The 18,131-nt window shown below is 42.2% G+C and overlaps 1 protein-coding gene across 6 annotated transcripts in view; it reads right to left on the bottom strand.

Annotated features, from left to right (window-relative positions):
* Positions 1-13,039: 13,039 nt before the first annotated feature.
* Positions 13,040-18,131, bottom strand: part of Hipk3 (homeodomain interacting protein kinase 3) — an 88,415-nt gene continuing 83,323 nt past the window's right edge. For all 6 annotated transcript variants that reach the window (XM_051144267.1, XM_051144265.1, XM_051144271.1 and 3 more), the window contains 3 exons: positions 16,745-16,980; positions 16,297-16,436; positions 13,040-15,871 (listed from right to left, as the gene is read on the bottom strand). In XM_051144267.1, the coding sequence (XP_051000224.1) occupies positions 15,395-15,871; positions 16,297-16,436; positions 16,745-16,980 (853 nt within the window). In that variant the 3' untranslated portion in view covers positions 13,040-15,394. The remainder of the gene's footprint in view (positions 15,872-16,296; positions 16,437-16,744; positions 16,981-18,131) is intronic.

Below are 18,131 nucleotides of genomic sequence, written 5' to 3' on the forward strand. Positions count from 1 at the left end.
TGGGAGGAATTTAAACTAAAATTTATATGGCCATTGGGGAAGTACTAACTGTAATGAGAAGGTGCATTTTAGAGCTCCTCCCTCACCTCACTGTCCTGGCCCTGAGAAAAGCACTAAATATAGCTGTGTGGGTTCCTTGTAGAAGGAACTGCCTAGGAGGGCAAAATGATACAGTTGGATTAGCAACAACAGAGGGCAGTGACGAACTACGGGAGAATTCCAAGCAAAGAATTGTGGAGGGTCACTGCCTGCCCCACCCACAGTATAGAGTGGACTGAGGGAGGGTGAGCCCCGACGAGGCTGCTGCTGATGTGTAGGCCATGTTGGTTTCTCTTTCCTCTAATATCTCTACTGGTTTCTCTAAAAAGAGCTTCCCAGGTTTCACTCCCAAGGCCTGGGATGGCAGGCAGGCCCAGCCAGGCCTTCCTTACGCCCACCAGGAGCAGCTGCCTGCCTTCCAGTGGGTGAGGCTCCATTTAGTTCTCACAGAGGGCACACACACACACACACACACACACACACACACACACACACACACAAGCTTAGCAACTCAGTGTCTGCTGGCTTGAACTTAGCTTCCTGTTGACAACATTTCCACTACCCCAGGTCCTAGCTAATTATCCTTTAAGTCCTGTAGTGGTAGGAGGCAGCAAATTCTTTCTTTTTCTTTTTTCTTTTTTCCATTTATTTATTAATTTAATCTCTTTACAGCCAGATCCCAGACCCTCTCTCTTCCTCTCTTCTCCTCCCAGTCTCTCTCTCTCTCTCTCTCTCTCTCTCTCTCTCTCTCTCTCTCTCTCTCTCTCTCTCTCTCTCTCACGCACATACACACACACACACACACACACACACACACACACACACACCATCTCCTTTTTCTCAGAGAAGGGGAGGCCCCCAAGGGGTACCAACCCACACAGGTACCAGCAGAACTAAGCACATTCTCTCCCACTGGGCCCTGGCTGATAAGGCAGCCCAGCTTAGTGGAAAAGGGATCCAGTGGCAGGCAACGGAGTCAGAGACAGCCCCTACTCCCCTTGCTAGGAGACCCACATGTTGACCACACTGCACATCTGCCACATAGGCTTGAGGGGCTAGGTCCAGTCCATGTTCTTTGGCTGGTGGCTCAGGCTCTGTGAGCCCCCATGGGACCGAGGTTAGTTGGCTCTGGAGGTCTTGTGGTGTCCTTGACCCCTCCAGCTCCCTCCATCCTTCCTCCCACTCTTCTACAGAACTCCCCACTTCTCTTTATTTTAAGTCATTAAGGGACACTTTGTCTTGATATTTCTGGTACCTCTGGGATTTTCCAGTCAACGCAGGGACATGGTCAGTTCCCTCTCTCTGTTGACACTGAGCTTATTTTTACTGTATCTCTAGCTCCCTGGTTCTTTTGTGTGTTTTTTGTTTGTTTGTTGTTTGTCAAGTCCTATCAGGCAGGGATGAAGACTGTCCATGGGAAATGTCAATGATTTACAGCGAGCTTCCTGCCCGATTCCATCACCCCGTAAGTCTTTGCTTCAGCCCTCCTTCCAGGCATCAGAAGTCACCCAAGATGTCTACCAAAGATGTCAAGCTATCTACCCAGGACAAAAACACAGCACATTTTCATAAATATTTCCATTTAAATATTTATAGCACCATTATTCATAATAGCCAGAAGTGGAAACAGCCTTAATGTCTACCAGTTGGTGAAGAGATAAACAAGTTTGGTAAAACAGAATATTCTTCCCCAGCAAGAAAGCACAGGAGAATACTGTTGTGGGATCCCACACTGAGGAACCCTGAGGACACTGTGCCAAGTGAAGGAAACCAATTACAGAGGCTACATAGTCTATGATTCCATTTATACAAAGTGTCCAAAAAAGGCAAGTCCAGAGAGACCAAAAGGAGATTCCTGGCAGCAAGGGATTAAAAATGCTAAAAGTTTCTTTCTAGGGTGACAGAAACACCCTCAAATTAGATTGTGGTATACAGTATACCATTCTGTAATTATACTAAAATTTGTGTCATATAAAGCCTATTGGGCATACACTGGAGATTGAACCCAAGGCCTCGAAGGCACCAAATGAAGGCTTTACCAGCGCTGTACCTCTGGCTTCATAAACCATGTCTTAATAAAGCCATTCTAAAGCAAAAGTTGGACATGACACAAGAGGTTCAATAAATCTTAGCTGTTGTCACATAGTTTTCTTAAGCACATAAAAAAGAGATTTTGTACTTAAATTTTCACTTTAAAGTCCTATATTTTTTTTGAAAGGTCATTAAGAAGTATATTATAAAAATGCATACATATCCTAACAAGGATATTAGCACATCAGCAATAAATGTCATCACCTGAAACCACCAGTGCTCCCCTTTTATTTGCCAAAATGTCTGTTTTACAAGATCTGATTAAAGCATCTGGAACTAGAGGAGTCCAACGTCCACGTATAAGCAACAGGCGAATCTTTGGACCACTTTTCATCTAGCGTGCCAGTCAAGTGTCTGACAATAGATGCTTTTTATACTAAGCCAATTATGTTTATCATTTCTTCACAACAGCCACTTGAGTCATCATTTTTAAGTTTTTGGTTTTGGTTGTTGTTATTGTTGCTGTTTTGTTTTTGTTTTTTCGAGACAGGGTTTCTCTGTGTAGCCTTGGCTCTCTTGGACTCACTTTGTAGACCAGGCTGGCCTGAAATTCACAGAGATCATCTGCCTGCCTCTGCCTCCCCGAGTGCTGGGATTACAGGTGTGTGCCACTGTGCCCAGCTTGTTTTGATGTTCATGCCAACCATGAAGAAAATCTTGATTATATCTAGTATGTCCAGCGTGGTGTCCTATAGGCCTATGAAGATGAGTTAGGAAAAATCCCTATCCTTGGGTATCTCAGAATACAGCAAGGAGGGATAAAATTATAAAGTAATTACTTATGCTATAGGTGAAATGACAGATGAGTGTGATCTCTTCCAGTGTTGAGCAAGGCTCACAAAGGACCCTGGAGCTGAGCCTTGGCCAGCAGACAAGATGAGAGGGCAAGAAAGAGCATTTCCACCATGCACAGATGCACAAGCATAAATCCATCAGCTGGCAATGTAGCTATTCTATACAAGGAAGTACATGTTTTATTAAGGGAAGCCAAAGACCTCCTCAGAGTTGAGCAGTAACCCAAAAGTTGAATGTCAAATTTTTTGAGCTGTTGAAAGACTGGTCAGGACTCTTCTTTTCCTTTCTTTCTTTCTTTCTTTCTTTCTTTCTTTCTTTCCTTTTCTATTATAAAGATTTACTTGTGAATTTGTAGACATAAGCACTCTATTTGCATGTATGACTGCATGACTGCATGACAGAAGAAAGTATCAGACAGAAGACGGCATCAGATCTCATTATAGATGGTTGTGAGCCACCATGTGGTTGCTGGGAACTGAACTCAGGACTTCTGGATGAGCAGCCAATGCTCTTAATTCTTAATTGCTGAGCCATCTCTCCAGCCCTAGTCAGGACTTTTCTTGAGGCTGATTTTGATAGGCAGAGTTCTCTTTTGGCCTACATCCTCCTCCCCTGCTCCAAATTTCTTATCATCTCCACTGCCACTAAAGGGATAAAAACTGAATTCTAGAAAGACTACTTGGGCAGGTAATGAGGAGGTTGGAAGGCACGGGCAGATTAGGAGACAGAAAGGCAATCACATGACACAGGTCTCAGGTCAGAGTCAGGGCAAGATGTTGAGGGTAGAGGAGAGAGGAACTGTGTTGGTTTGAACAATGGCAATTAAGTGATGCCAGGGGGAGGGGTAAGAAAGGGAGAAGAGAGGAAAGGAGCCATATATCTGAGAATGCAGAAAAAGTAGAGAGGGAGGAAGAAAGAACAGGACCTTGAAGAGGGCACCTGAGTAGAGATGCCTGCTGGGTGAGTCCAAGTGTCCTAAGCATTAGAACATGTAGAAGTGACACAGGGAAGTCACCCATAGTCCGTTTCTAATAAGCTCCAAGTGACATCAATGCCGACTGATGAGCCACACATTCGCATTACACAAGGCATCTGCTTTAGCTAACCGAAGAATTTCTTTAAAATGAAGCTCCTGGGCTTCAGCAGCTTCCCAGAAGCTAAGTCTCCTCAAAGGACAAACAAACCAGAGAGTTTCTTCTCTCTGTAGGACAACGGAGTGTCCCACAATGACTACGTGCGCAGTGCTGATCTTCCCCTCCCCCAGTCTGTTGTTTTTAGCTAATGGCGTCACAGAAGCCACTATGTACAGTTCCATTCCTAAGAACAATGTTAAAGCCAGGTGTACACTGTTAATCCCAGCAGAGGCAAAGCAGATCTCTGAGGCCAGCCTGCTCTACACAGGGAATTCTAGACCAGCCAGAGGGAGGGAGGGAGGGAGGGAGGGAGGAAAGGAGGAAGGGAGGGAGGGAGGGAGGGAGGGAGGGAATGAAGGAAAGAAGGAAGGAAGGAAGGAAGGAAGGGTGGTGCCAGCCAACAGAATTGACCAGTACCTGGATATGGGACATGAGGATTAAGAAATAAAATAGATATAGGAAAAGACAGAAAAGATACAGCAAAAGAGACAAAAGAGAAACACAAGTATTCAGGAGGACTAACAATAAATATTGTACCCCAGAGTTTATTTTTCTTAGATCTTTTATACAGTATTCATCCCATCCGTGTGAACCAGAAGATTCTTGGAACAGAAACAAATGCTACCAATTAATTTATCTATATGCTTAGACTTCTTTCATCTTAAGGCAAAAGAAGTACATCAAGCTCCACATCCTGACCTGGAATTAATAATGAACTTTCTTAACCAACACAAGGATCTTGCCAAGTCCTCAAGGCTGTGGGAGAGTCTGCAAGCCAAGGTCATAAGTCCTCTGGCCTGCTTCTGTTAAGCACTCCAAAAAAATGGCTCCTGACAAGGAAGGAAAGAAAGAAAGGAGGAAGGAAGGAAGAGGGAGGGAGGGGCCATGTCAAGATCCAGCTCTGTACCTTTTCCTTTTTCCACTGGGGAAGCATGTCCAAGATTCCTCACTCCTTCAGCCAGCCCCTAAAAATGAACAAGACTGCACTGTGCACAGATCTGTGGCCACCAGCAGTTACTCCAAAGACGAAATCAAAATCAACCTCCAGATAAGCCCATTGTTGTCAGCTCCTGAAACTTTGGGGGTCATCTGTTACCACAGTACAATCAGCCAAAGCAAACTAATTGGTGAGAGAACAGAGTGTAGTCAAAGTGAAATTTTTTAATGAAAATTATTGAATTGTCAAACATTCTTTCTGTGGAAACCAAGGAGCTATACAGTAAGTTGGGGCATTATTACAATTGTCTGGTTAAGGAGTATCAACCTTGGCTTGCTAGCTCTGGCTACAGCATCCTTCCTGTGAACTGAAGTCACAGGTCCCTGCTTCCTAACATGAGTTAGAGACATCAGTGGGAAAGTGTTGAATGCAAGATGGGCTGGGTGTGGCTTATACCAACTTGTGAGAGCTGATTACTAAATTTTCAGGAATTTTGTGAGCTACTTGTTAAACACAGTCATTCCTTTTAAATTGAATTACAAAAGTTACAATTAAATGCCATTAAAAATCAATTGTTGACACAGGCAGTGCTCACATTCCGTGGTTCCAATGTGCATCCATTTCATTTACCACCATTTAATTAAATGACACTAATTTGCCTATAAGAGATTCATTTTTAGTTGTCACAGCATAGTGTCAACCGCTAGCTACATAAACTTTGTTAACCCTTCAGTCTACAAACCGCTAATACCCAGGCCTCATGATCAGTGGCCAGTCACACCTTTTCCAAAACTGTCAGTGACCAGTCATTGCTCATCTGTCATTCACCCCAGGCAGACAGAAAAATGTGTGGTTGGGTTTCAGTCTTCCAGACTATTAACCCTATATAACATTTAAAAAAAAAGAAAAAAGATAACCAGGAGCTGAGGCATTTTACAAAAGTGGAGAATCAGGGCCAGAGGAGTTGGCTCAGTGGTTAAGAGCACTTGTAAAAGCCAGAGGATATGAGTTCAAATCCCAAGCAACCATGTAATAGCTGGGCAAAGTTGTGTGTGCCCACAATTCCAGCACTTGGGGGTGAGGTGGGAGATGGAGAGAGGAGGAGCCGAAATGGTGAGTTTCAGGATCAGTGAGATGAGTTTCAGGAGGTGGAGAGATAGACAGACAGACACACACAGACACACACACACCTGGCATCCTCTTGTGGCCTCTGCCCTTACAAGGACCTGTGCACCCCCATCCCACCCCCACCCACAGAGAGGGGGGGGGTGTCTAGCAAAGATGAAGGAAGCAAAGAGGTAACAGAGGCAGACACTGGAATACAAGGTAGCCAAACTAGAGGCAGGTGGTGGGAACGCTGACGCATGTGCTATTTGGATTATTCAGATAAATCCAGGGGACTCAGGAAGGACAAATTCACCAATGCAACGTGGTTCTGACTAGAAACACCAAGGCAACGAGATCCTGAGGAGGAAGCAATACTGAAGAAACCTGCGCGAGAGGGACTCTCAGACAGCTGTGCTCACCAAAGCAACTAAGTACAAACTCCCAGAAACTCGGCCAAGCTCGGCCAAGAGCATCATCACAACTTGCCAGGAATAGAGAAGGCGCTGCAAAACAGAGGTGGGTTAAGGTAAACGGCTTCAGCACGGCCATGCTTTACATTATCACACCATGTAAGCTTCACTTTCCCCCTGTCACCTCACTAAACATCTCAACCCTGACAGGGGAGACTTTGTGATACCTTCCTAAAGGTCAGGGGACGATGTTAATGTTCTTCTACGGATAGCAACTGTGCAGGGGCTGGCTGCACTCACCACTCTGCACTTGCTTATCCCGTTCTCTCCATGTTCAGTGATAACCAGGTAAGGGGCTTGGAATCGTGCCTGATGGAAGTATGCACCTGATGGACTGGCCAACACTTGGCAGGCCGCTTCGTTGACAGTCTAGAATTAAAGACGTGTGAAAACCCAATCATTCCAGCTGCCTATAATTCCAGCCCTTAGAAGGCTGAAGCCGGAGTGTGAATCCAGGCTACATAGCAAGGACTTATCTCAGGTAGGTGGGTAGGTAGATGATAGATGGATCAATAGACAGAGAGATAGAAAGGAAGTGTTGGAGAATCCATTACTGCACACTGTGAACAGGGAGAACAGGGAGGAAAGTGAGGAAATCATGTTTTTAGCACTTTCCAGGCATCATCAGACGTAGCAAAGAATCCACTCACGCCATAAGCGAATGGGATGTTTTTATTTATTTATTTATTTATTGAATGGGATGTTCTAATACTCCTCCTCCCACCTCAACTTTGCCTGGATTGGTTGGGGGCACAAAAATCCATGCACCAGCTACACCTGCTCATCAGTAACGTGGAAATCTGATCTGCTGACGCAGCTAGTAACGAAACACTCGAAGCCTGACTTTGTTGTTGTTACTGTCAATTTATGGCCGGATTATAGTCTTAGGCTACACACACATACAAGAGTTTGGTAAAATGCAGCCAGCGACCTTTGACTTCATGCTGTGAGAACCAATATGGAATTATAAAACCCAAGTACTCGCTATGTGCTACTGCGTTCTCTGGATTCATTCCTTGCAACTCGCTCAGTACGCATGGCACATGCCCCCCTTTCCCAGTGGGTCAGGAAACATTGACTGGACACAGAAGACGTCGTCAGAAAATGTGTTTAAAGGGGCAAAACTACAAAGCTGCTTTTCCCCTGTGTTACCATTAATCAACTAGAGTGTCTAAGACTCTTCATTCTTAGAAACAAAGGAAAGCAAAGGGGGGGGGGGAGTGAAGAGAAAGAATCTAGGTTTTTGTCAATATGATTCATCTCTCATTCCAAAGCTGCCACATCCTAGGTCTTATTTCCTTTACTAGAGACAAAATTATATTTTTCTGACTCTGGCAAGTTTATATGGCGATAGAGGAGTGAATAAACACATGGACGTCTTTCTTCAATAGACTTGGGAGAACTGTCGCTTTTTAAACCTGTATCTGTAAAAGTGAAAAAACCCCTCACATTGTCCTGTAATGTCCATGGGAAATAAGATACACTGCCCTCAGTTCTGCTTTGTTTTAGATATCACGGGACAAACTTGTGGAGAACACTTTCTCCCCCTGCTGGCCAGTATGTAACATCACATTACACTGAGCAGAAGGACCAACCATCAGACCGGACGCTCAAACCCACTGCACCTTGGCTTTCTGTACCGCTCTGTATGTTTACTGAATTCGTTACCAACATTTGTCGTATTGAAAAATGATTAGCCGCTGCCCACTGCGTCTGCCACACCCAATGCACTCGCTGACTCTCAGGCATGGAGCCTGCTCTCCATACTGCTGTCTGCTGGCTTCATTTTCTTCATGCCAACATGCTGGTCTGCTCCACTGTTGGTGTTGCTCTGAGTTTGCAACAACCCCCCACGCCCACCCCAGCCCTTTCACTTAACAGAGTAAACGCAAGCCCAAATTTGTTCAAAATTATACTTAATAATCAAAATGGCTAGATAGATTAAATGTAAGCCATGGCAGCTCCCAACTGCTTGTAACTCCAGTTCCAGCTCTGATGCCTTCTTCCGGCTCCCAAGGACACAGGGACACTCTCTCTCTCTCTCTCTCTCTCTCTCTCTCTCTCTCTCTCTCTCTCTCTCTCTCTCTCTCTCTCTCTCATTTACTCTTAAGTTTTTGTTTTTCTATGTGTGTTTTGCCTGCATATTCATGTTATGAAATGCTCAAAAAACTTTTAAAGATTTACTTATTCATATATATGAATTTGCATGTGTGCCTACATGACAGAAGAGGGCATCAGATTCCAGTATAGACAGTTTTGAGCCACCATGTGGTTGCTGAGAATTGAACTCAGGACGTCTGGAAGAGCAGCCAGTGCTCTTAACCACTAAGCTATCTCTCCAGCCCCAGAAATGCTCAAAATTTTAATTGTATTTATAAAAGAAAAAGGTGCGGCTGGAGAGATGGCTCGATCAGTTAAGAGTCTTGTGGAAGAGCTGGGTTCACTTCCCTGCACCAGCATAGCAGCTCACAATCATCAGTAACTATAGTTCCAAGGGATATGTACAGACACCAGGCACACACATGGTGCACATACATGCATGCAGGCAAAATAACTAGACCAATGCAAAAAATATATATAAATCATTTTTAAGTAAAAAAAAAAATAATAAAAGCAAGTTGTATGTCTTTTTGGATGAGAATAAGACCACTAACTTTAAATTGGGAGTATTGGGCATTAAATGGTTGGAGGTTTGTAAACCATGCAAAACCTTGTTATAAATCCTGGGCCGGCAAGATAGCTCATTGGGTAAAAGTGCTTGCGATGCAAGCCCGGTGACCCAGTCTGGTTCCCAGAGCCAATATAAACATGGAAGGAGAAAATCCCCTCCACAAAGCTGACTCCCACATGTGCACTGTGGCACACATTTCTTTTGTGTGCACATGTATGCAGACAACTTGTACACGTACACACACACCAATAAAGGTTTTTTCCAAAAAAAATATAAAATTGCCTTCATGTATGTAACTTTTTGAAAACTCTAAATTTTTTAAAAACTTGTTTCTTTGAACTTCCCAGACATACTGCGACATATATTATTTTCTATGATGAAATACGTATTAATTTTTTACTTTCTGTGACTATACTTCTCCTATGTAAACGTAGGTTCAGTAAGTCAGGACAATGCCATCACAAACAGCACGCAAGCCCACGTGGACCAGAGACCTAATCTAAAAGCTGAGACTATGAAAGCCCTGGAATACAGGAGAGAGCATTCAAAGCTTCACAGTCAGAAATGTCTCAGCTTACAGAAAACAAAATCCACAACGGGAGAAAAAAATGGTGGTAAGCTGAGCTTTATCCAAATGCAAACTTCCACTCTTCCTCTTCCAAATACTGTGTTAAACTAAAAGGGTGTGATGGTACACGGCAGGGGGATGTGGAGTTCCAAGCCACTTGGACTGCAGAAAGTTCAAGGTCAGTCTGGCTAAGTACTGTCTCCAGAGAGGGAAAAGGATGCATTACTCATAATACAAACCTCAAAGTCAGGCACTGGTCCCTTCCTCTTGTGTGGGCTTCAATACCATCCTAGAGTCTTTAAGCCCGTGGCCTATTCTCCATAGCCCAAGCAGACTGAATTTAAAAACAAAACCAAAACAAAACAAAACACAGATTGGGTTGTGTTTGAGCACCTAAGGCTCTTGTATGGCTTCCCAGTGTCTGGGATTAAGTCTACAACCCTCTCTCTGGCAGAAGGCTGCATGCCCACCACACAGCGGCGATCTGGCTCTAGCATCCCTCCCATGCACTGAGCTCTGACAAACGGGCTGTCTTCCCTTTTTGTTCACATTAAAAGCTCATGCTTGAGCTAAATAAGCTTTTGTATTCTTCTCTCCCTTGTGTGGGTAGCAGTCTGTGCACTTCCAATGCCACCCTGTTGACACTAACTTGCTTAGTCTCCCCAGCATGGTATGGTAAGACAACAGGCCTCCTGTTTTGTCCACTGATAAATGACTGTGCACGGAACACATATATTTCCTAACTATTTTGAACAACTCATGGTGGACTTATGATGTGTCAGGCATGGTAGCGGGTACTGAGTTTGTTTTATTTTTGAGACATAGTTTTTTCTGTGTAGCCTTGGCTGTCCTGGGCTCACTCTCTGGAGACCATGCTGGCCTCAAACTCAGAGACCCACCTGCCTCTGCCTCCCCAAGTGCTGGGTTACAGGCGTGCGCCACCGTGCCTGGCATGGGCACTGGTTTAAGTATGCACTTAAAGACATTTCCCTTGTTACTCTCTGTCCCCTTCAGGAACAATTTCTATGGTCCTAGGTCCACTTAAATAGCTCAATACTCCTGGTATTCCCTGAAGGTTAGAATGCTTTCGGGCAAATTACAAACTCCAGATCTCATGTAAATCTAGGGCCAGTGTTGGAGCCTTAGTGAGTTTTTGTTGTTTTTTCAAGAATCCAACCTCCCAAGAATGACTAAAGCAAAAGAAAGTGTAAGGTTAGAAGACAGCTAGAATGCTCACACACTGGAAGTGTAAACTAATCCTAGTATCTTGGCATGTTGTGTGGTCGTATCTACAGAAGTGAACTATGTATGTGTATACAGATCTACAATTCTACACCTGCACACACACGTGTCCTCCAAAAGACAATAGCATTCACAGCAACACTACTCCAACTACGTAAAAAGGACAAACTTATTCAAATGACCACCAACAAAACCAGCATATGCACACAAAAGAATACTATAGAGCCACAAGTATAAATGTAATTACATATAATTTGGAAGACTCTCACTAGCAACACGTTGAAGAAGTAAACACTAAAAAAATTATCTATTTTATACTTCAGTTGGAAGCATATGGAGTGAGAAGTGTGTGTTCTAGCTTAGTTCTAGTTTGATTCTCAGCACCAAGACACAGGCCCTCCACCACCACTCTGCTCTAGTGGAATGCTTCCCCACACGCCTGCCTGCACACAGATCCTGCCTCAAGCCAAGGACTTGAGAATGAGGTGCCATTTGAGAACATTAACTGGAGCTGGCTCAGTTCTTTCAAAGTCTCATGTTGTGCTTTTCAAAAATCCTGTGACTTCCCTATTCTCCGTCCATCAATAGCAAACAGAACACTTCCCTCAAAAATATTTGAGAAAATCAAAATTTCAAGAAAAATGGGCGATGGTTATACTGTAGCTTGAGGCGTTTCTGGCACACTACGCCAGGCTACAGACTGAAAAGGAAGGTGGAAGGCTGGCTAGCTGTGGTCGGCTCTATCTCACACTCGCACCCACTAGCAGTCAGGACCTGGAGCAAGTTGCATAAACAAGCTGTACTCTGTCCTCACTGATCTAACAGAAGTCCTAACACAAGGTGGCTCTGCATCAAATGACCCGACAAAGATGAGGTAACTTGGTAGCATCAGTCTTTCCCGTCTCTGCCATTAAGTACTGGGTGGAAAAAAAGTCAGCAAGCTGTTTGCTGCAATATATATATTTTAATTCAAAGTGAATCAACAGTAATACACCATAAATTCTTATTTTGACACTCACCAAAATAGTCACCTGGAAAACCCGCTTTTTGTGACAAAGTACAGAAGGCTTGGTCACATTTAAATCACTGAGAACTAGAGAGAAATACTATCGCAAACTGTAATAGACATTACATCCATAAAAATTTCCCAGTCCTTATTGTAATATTGCACAGTGCAATTGCTACATGGCAAACTAGTGTAGCATAGAAGTAAAAGCAAAAACAAACCAAAGAAAGAAGCCACAAGAGTAAAACTGCTCAACAGTTAACAGTTCAAACTAAGTCATCAAATCTATCATTGGGATCATTAAAATGAATCTTCCTACACCTTGCAGTGTATGATTTAACTTTTATAGAACACAAGCCAAGTTTAAAATCAACAGTAGAAATATTAAAATGAAAAGGTTCTGCTAATAGAGCAACATATTTAATTAAATACCCTGAAGAAAAAAAACCTAAATATCAAAATAAATGATTGAAAATTCACTTGCAAATTAGCACACAAATATGCAACTTGGAAACCATGCAGTGTTTTATTTAAGAAAACATTAAAACAAAACTATTAAAATAGTTTTAGAAGGGGTAAAATCCAGATTCTCCTGCCAATATACTAAAATTAGACTTCAGGGAGATTTTGAAGTCTTACATTTTGAAACACAATAAAAAGCCCATGATTGCAATTAATTAAGAGCAGTGCATTTAACTGTGACATGCCTTTAAAGGGCATTACTGTGATATGAAAATGTCACTGTTACCATCTACCATCAATTTAACAAGGCTGCTCCCATCATCAACTTTAAATATAGAAAATGCATCGTTTTGGGGCAGTAAGCTGGCTTACTGGGCCACTTCTGTGCCTGCTGTGACACAATTAATCTGTGTACCTGATGTTTCTGAAACATCTGTCACCAGCAATGAATCTTTTCCAGGAAGTGAGCAAACACCTGTTGGACTGCATGACTCAAAGGGGAAGGCCGTGGAGGACAGAGGTTACATCAACAGTGACTCCACAACGTGTCGTCTGTAAATAGTCCTCAAGTTAATCTCAGTCTACTTCTTTTCGTAATGTGTGTTATATATCTTTCTATTTATATAAAATGCATAGAATCAATTACTAAAAACACTGAAACCTGTGGGAGAATCAAGTCCTTCATTTTCAGTGACTAAAAATGTGTTGCTGGTTTTTACTTTATGATCTAATACTGTAATTTAAAAAATCAACTTCAGGCACGTTTATGTCATGGATGATTATTAAATAAAACACTGCTCATGTCAATGGAGTAAAGAAAAACGTATCACTATTAGCTTATCATCAGCGCTGTACGAGAGCTGCACTTATGTGCAACTTGCTTAGTAAGGAAATGCTGTCAATCCAAAACACTTGGAGTTTTACACTCAAATGTTTTGTACTGTTTATTCCAGTAAATGCTGTAAGATTATATTCCAGACTTTTAAGGAAAAAAAGTTAAGTCAAGCCTGCAAGATACAGCTTTCTCAAGTGTCTACAATGCCAGTATGAAAATAAAAAATTAAGTTACATTGATACATCCAAGTTTTTATATGCAGTGATGAGCACAAACATTAATAGAGATAAAATACTGATGCAAATAACACACTCCAAAATAACATAGGCAATTGTTTCCATCATTTACAATACAGTAGTTACAATGACACTCCAAACAGAAAAGCAAAGAAAAAAAAAAATCAAAACCCCAGCTTCTATCTCGTGTAATTAGACTTATACAGAAATTAGAAAGCTAAATAACAACTAGTTAATCACCTAATTTCACAGCTATCTGAAGTGGCAATCGTTATGTAGCAGCTTATCTATGGTACATTCAAGATAAATGATACAATTTATTACTTGCCTGTAAGCTAAAACACAGCCTTGGTTTAATACCTTTCCTTAAATTCCACCTCTACACTACAATATACTTGAGGTCTATGCAAAAAGTAGCTACCTTTTATATAAGAAATGGATGATTAAGTCTTTGGTGCTGTAAAAGCAACTTCATTTAAACATCACCACCATCACCACCAAGGGGAGGGGGAGGGGAAAACCCAATACACACTTCCTAAGAGAAAAAGCATGTAATTTCTGTCCCTGACGGAATGTATTAAATAAGCAAACACCACCAACAAGCAGAAACGAGTACTACAATGTAAAAATACTTAAAAATAATCAAAAACCAAAAACCTTCTCACATGCATAACTGAAAAATTGCACACAAAGAACTCACATCTTTTCAAGCTTCGATAGTTAATATTCTGCGACTATGTGTTAAATACTGCGTGGTCTGCCCAAGCGAAGAAGAAACCACATCACGAGTCAATGAGCGTTTGCATTTTCTTTCATTATCTACTCGTCATGCCTACTGCACTCTAAACACTTTATGAAGTCCAATGATACAGCAAACACTCCCAAAATAAACGTAGGTTGTATTGCAGTCTCACTTAATAGGATATAAGATGCTGTGCTGTGACAGATATCAGCTGTCCATTAGTTACTGAATCAAGTTTTCTTAAGCACTACTAACTGCTTGCTTTTCTTGAAGCTAGATCATTCTGAAAAAAATCAGACAGCAGAATTCGGCTATAGCAAACATGCTGCCCTCTTAATAAGGAAAAAGCAGCTACTATCTGAAATCATACCACACGAAACCAAAAGGAACGTCACTCTACTGAAAGAAAACTAAAGAGTAGGTCTGAATTTTAAGTGCTGCAGTCCTCAACATTTACAGATAGGTAATAACTTCAACCTCAAATATTTAAGGCACTATGTGTGGAAACGGTTTACAATGCAGCTGAGATTATTAGAACAACATTAAGAGCCAAGTCTAGGCAACATTTTGCCCATGCAAAAGACACATGCAAATGTACAGAACAATAGCTCAGTTGCTTAGGTTAAGTGCCCCGACATGTACACACTAAGACACGGACGATACAATTCACTCGTATGCTGTAATTCTGACACATGTGCATCTGTTGCTCTAAGTCTAGACACAGAATGGCTTCCCAAATGTGGACGTGTCTTGCACTAGTTAGAAGGCAATTTTATAAAAAATAGCAGGAGCAAAACTGGACTTTTGCTCCCATAAGTCACCTGTCTAGAGTTACTACATTAAGAAGATACATGACCAAAGACAAGTTATACCAAATGTGCAAAACACATTAAAAGTGAGAGTTTTTTTTAAAGCTCAAAGTTGTTTAAATTGCACCCAAGTCTACATGATTCAAAAATAATTTTCTTGTGCCATGGCTAATATTTATTAAATACCATGTTTTTATTTTTAATTAAACGTTTGTATCATTGAGCTTCCTCAATATACTGTTTTTGAGTTTTCACATATATGGATACTGGCTGAGTTTTGTTGGACTCAATGGAAATCCAGTATACGCAGGTGACGCTGCAATGTAAGAATGTGGAGGGAAGATTGGCTTGTACTGAGTCTGATGAATGGTTGGGGATGGTAACAGACGGGGATTTATGCCCACAGGGACTTGGTGAACTATGCCACTGGGATGGGAGATATTGTAAGGTGGATGCTGTAACATAGGTCTTGAGGTACACGGAGAGGCTAGGAGGTGGGCCACTGGTGCAGCACTACTGAGGGCAGCTGACGACGGGTATGGAAGGAGAGTAGGCTGTCCTCCGAGGTGCGCACTTCCAGCCAGATGGGCATGTACTGCTGTGTGGTTAGGACTTCCGTGAGAAAGAGTGAACGGGTTACTGGTAACACTAGTAGGAATATAAGCTTGCTGTCTTCGATGTCCGAAGTTTCCATTCCACTCCTGATGCCCAGTTCCGAAATGCTGAACCTAATCACAAAGAAAAACGTGACTGAACAGCACATTTTGTAAGATCACAGCAAAGGCGAAAGGGACTGTGACTGCGGCTCCCACCGGATCTCGGAGTCTAGTTGATTAAGGAAAAGAAAGCACACTAACTTCTTTCTATTTCTTACAAATCGTTGCCACTGCCACTGCCCACTGGCACTGCTATCCCAGGTACCAATCCCTGCCATTTATATAGCACTTACATGTAAAGCTAACACTCATGCACACAGTTTTGTTAAATTCCAAAACAATCCCACAACATAATAATCCCCATTATCTCTGCTCAATATTCACACATCCCACAACACATCCCACACACATACACAAAATCGAAAACTAAAATAATACAAGAAAACAAACTGCTAGGCGTAAATCCCACATGCTCACAAGTCCACACAGGAACACACCTGGCTGAAGTTCAAATGCTGCTGCTGCTGCTGCTGCTGGAACGCTGATGTGGGCTTTTGCTGACGAGTACCCGGGGCAGAAGGCTGGTTCAGCTTTCCAGGGGCGGGCTGTCCTTTTATTAATGGCTGGCATGTAGAATCTGGCAACAGTAACCACCACGCATACAAAATTACAGTTGGGGTTTCTGCTTCTCTAATGAAAATTAGACATGTACCTACAGGTTTTATGCAATGGTGACTGAAGAACCTTAATTTAAACTTAAGAGAAAGTCATGGCTTCTAAAGAGAAAAAGTCATGGCTATTAAGAAGAGAAAGTCATGGCTTCTGAGCACTGGGGAATACTTGAAGAGATGTGGTAGGGTCAAGATGAGAGCTCAGAGATGACTTTTGATAATCCTGGTCTCCTGAGTTCAGACCTTTACAGGGCAACCTTAGAACTGAGTTTACCTGTGTTTGCCATGTGCGCATCCACATTCAATCTACTTTCTATTCCCACTGGTGGCTCCACAGCAGGGCCAACAGCTGGCTTGGCTTCTGTGCCAGCACAAGTCCCCAGCTCTGTGTTTTGATGAGTATCCTCCACAAAACTGCTCTCTGCAAATGGACTGTCATGGCCTGAGGAGTCTGATGTTGGAGAGCCATCCACTGTCTCACACCCACTTTCCTGTTCATCATCTGACATACTATAAGAAAACATTTTTACATAATTAGTTCTAATGTTACTTATAGTCTCCAGCACACTAATGAGATACTAAATTATTTTATATATTATTTTGTCTTTGTCCAATGTTATTTTTTTCACAGAATTTCCATATTCTATTCAGACCAATAAAAACCAAATTCCACTTCATAAATACCCTTTTTAAAACTATTTCTTCTTTCCTTCACATTTGCTCCATCATAATAGTTCATAAAATTCTTTATAATTCTTCAAGATAAGAAGTTCTGTCCTAGGGGCTAGCAAGCTAGCTCAACTGGCAAAATGCTTGCTGTGCAAGTCAAGAACTTGAGTTTAGATTCTAGCAACCACATAAAAGGCTGCGCACAGTGGTGTGTATCTGCAGTCCCAGCACTGGGAGGCGGACGGGAGGAGCCCTGGAGCTTGCTAGCCAGCTAGTCTAGCAAATGAGTGATCTCCAGATTCAGTAAGAGATCCAAGAATATGGTGGAGAGCAACTGAAGAGGCTCATGCACAAACGTGTATGCACACACAAACACATACACATAAACATCAAAGCAGAAACAAACAAAACAAAGTATTACTCTAGGCATCTCAACAAACATGTGAACTAGGGACTCGCGTATTTCAGATCCTAGTGATGGTCAGGGTCTGTGTCCTGCTGAGAGGGCTCCTGGTCAACCTGCAGCCATGTCAGAGTCCTGAATCCCATGCTCCCCACCGTCTCAGCCCTTGTGCACTGGTATTTCCACATCATTGCCTGTTTTAATCATTCATTTCAATCTTAACAAGTTTAGGCATCTCTTTTTATATGTATACTTTTTTACATGCATATATTCATGTTTAAAACCATTTTATATGTGCATTTTGAGGAGTGTTACATGTACATTTATGTATGCGTCAACTTCTAAGCAACTCATAAGGAGATGCAGTAGGGCTTATTTGTATCTTCTGCAGGGCTTCAGCTAGTAAGTACTCTAACCACAGTTCCTGACTAAAGGAAAAGGAAATTGGATAAAGCTAACTTTAAAATCCTTTTCAAATACTGTCGTCAATTTTTATAATGTTAAATCAAATGTATTTCCTAAAAATGGTTGCGGCTTATCTTTCAACATGTTAGCACTTGTGCTAGTTAGAAGACATTATTTCACGTAC

The sequence above is a fragment of the Acomys russatus genome, chromosome 4, assembly GCF_903995435.1.
Source record: "Acomys russatus chromosome 4, mAcoRus1.1, whole genome shotgun sequence".
In the NCBI taxonomy this organism is placed as follows: Eukaryota; Metazoa; Chordata; class Mammalia; order Rodentia; family Muridae; genus Acomys; species Acomys russatus.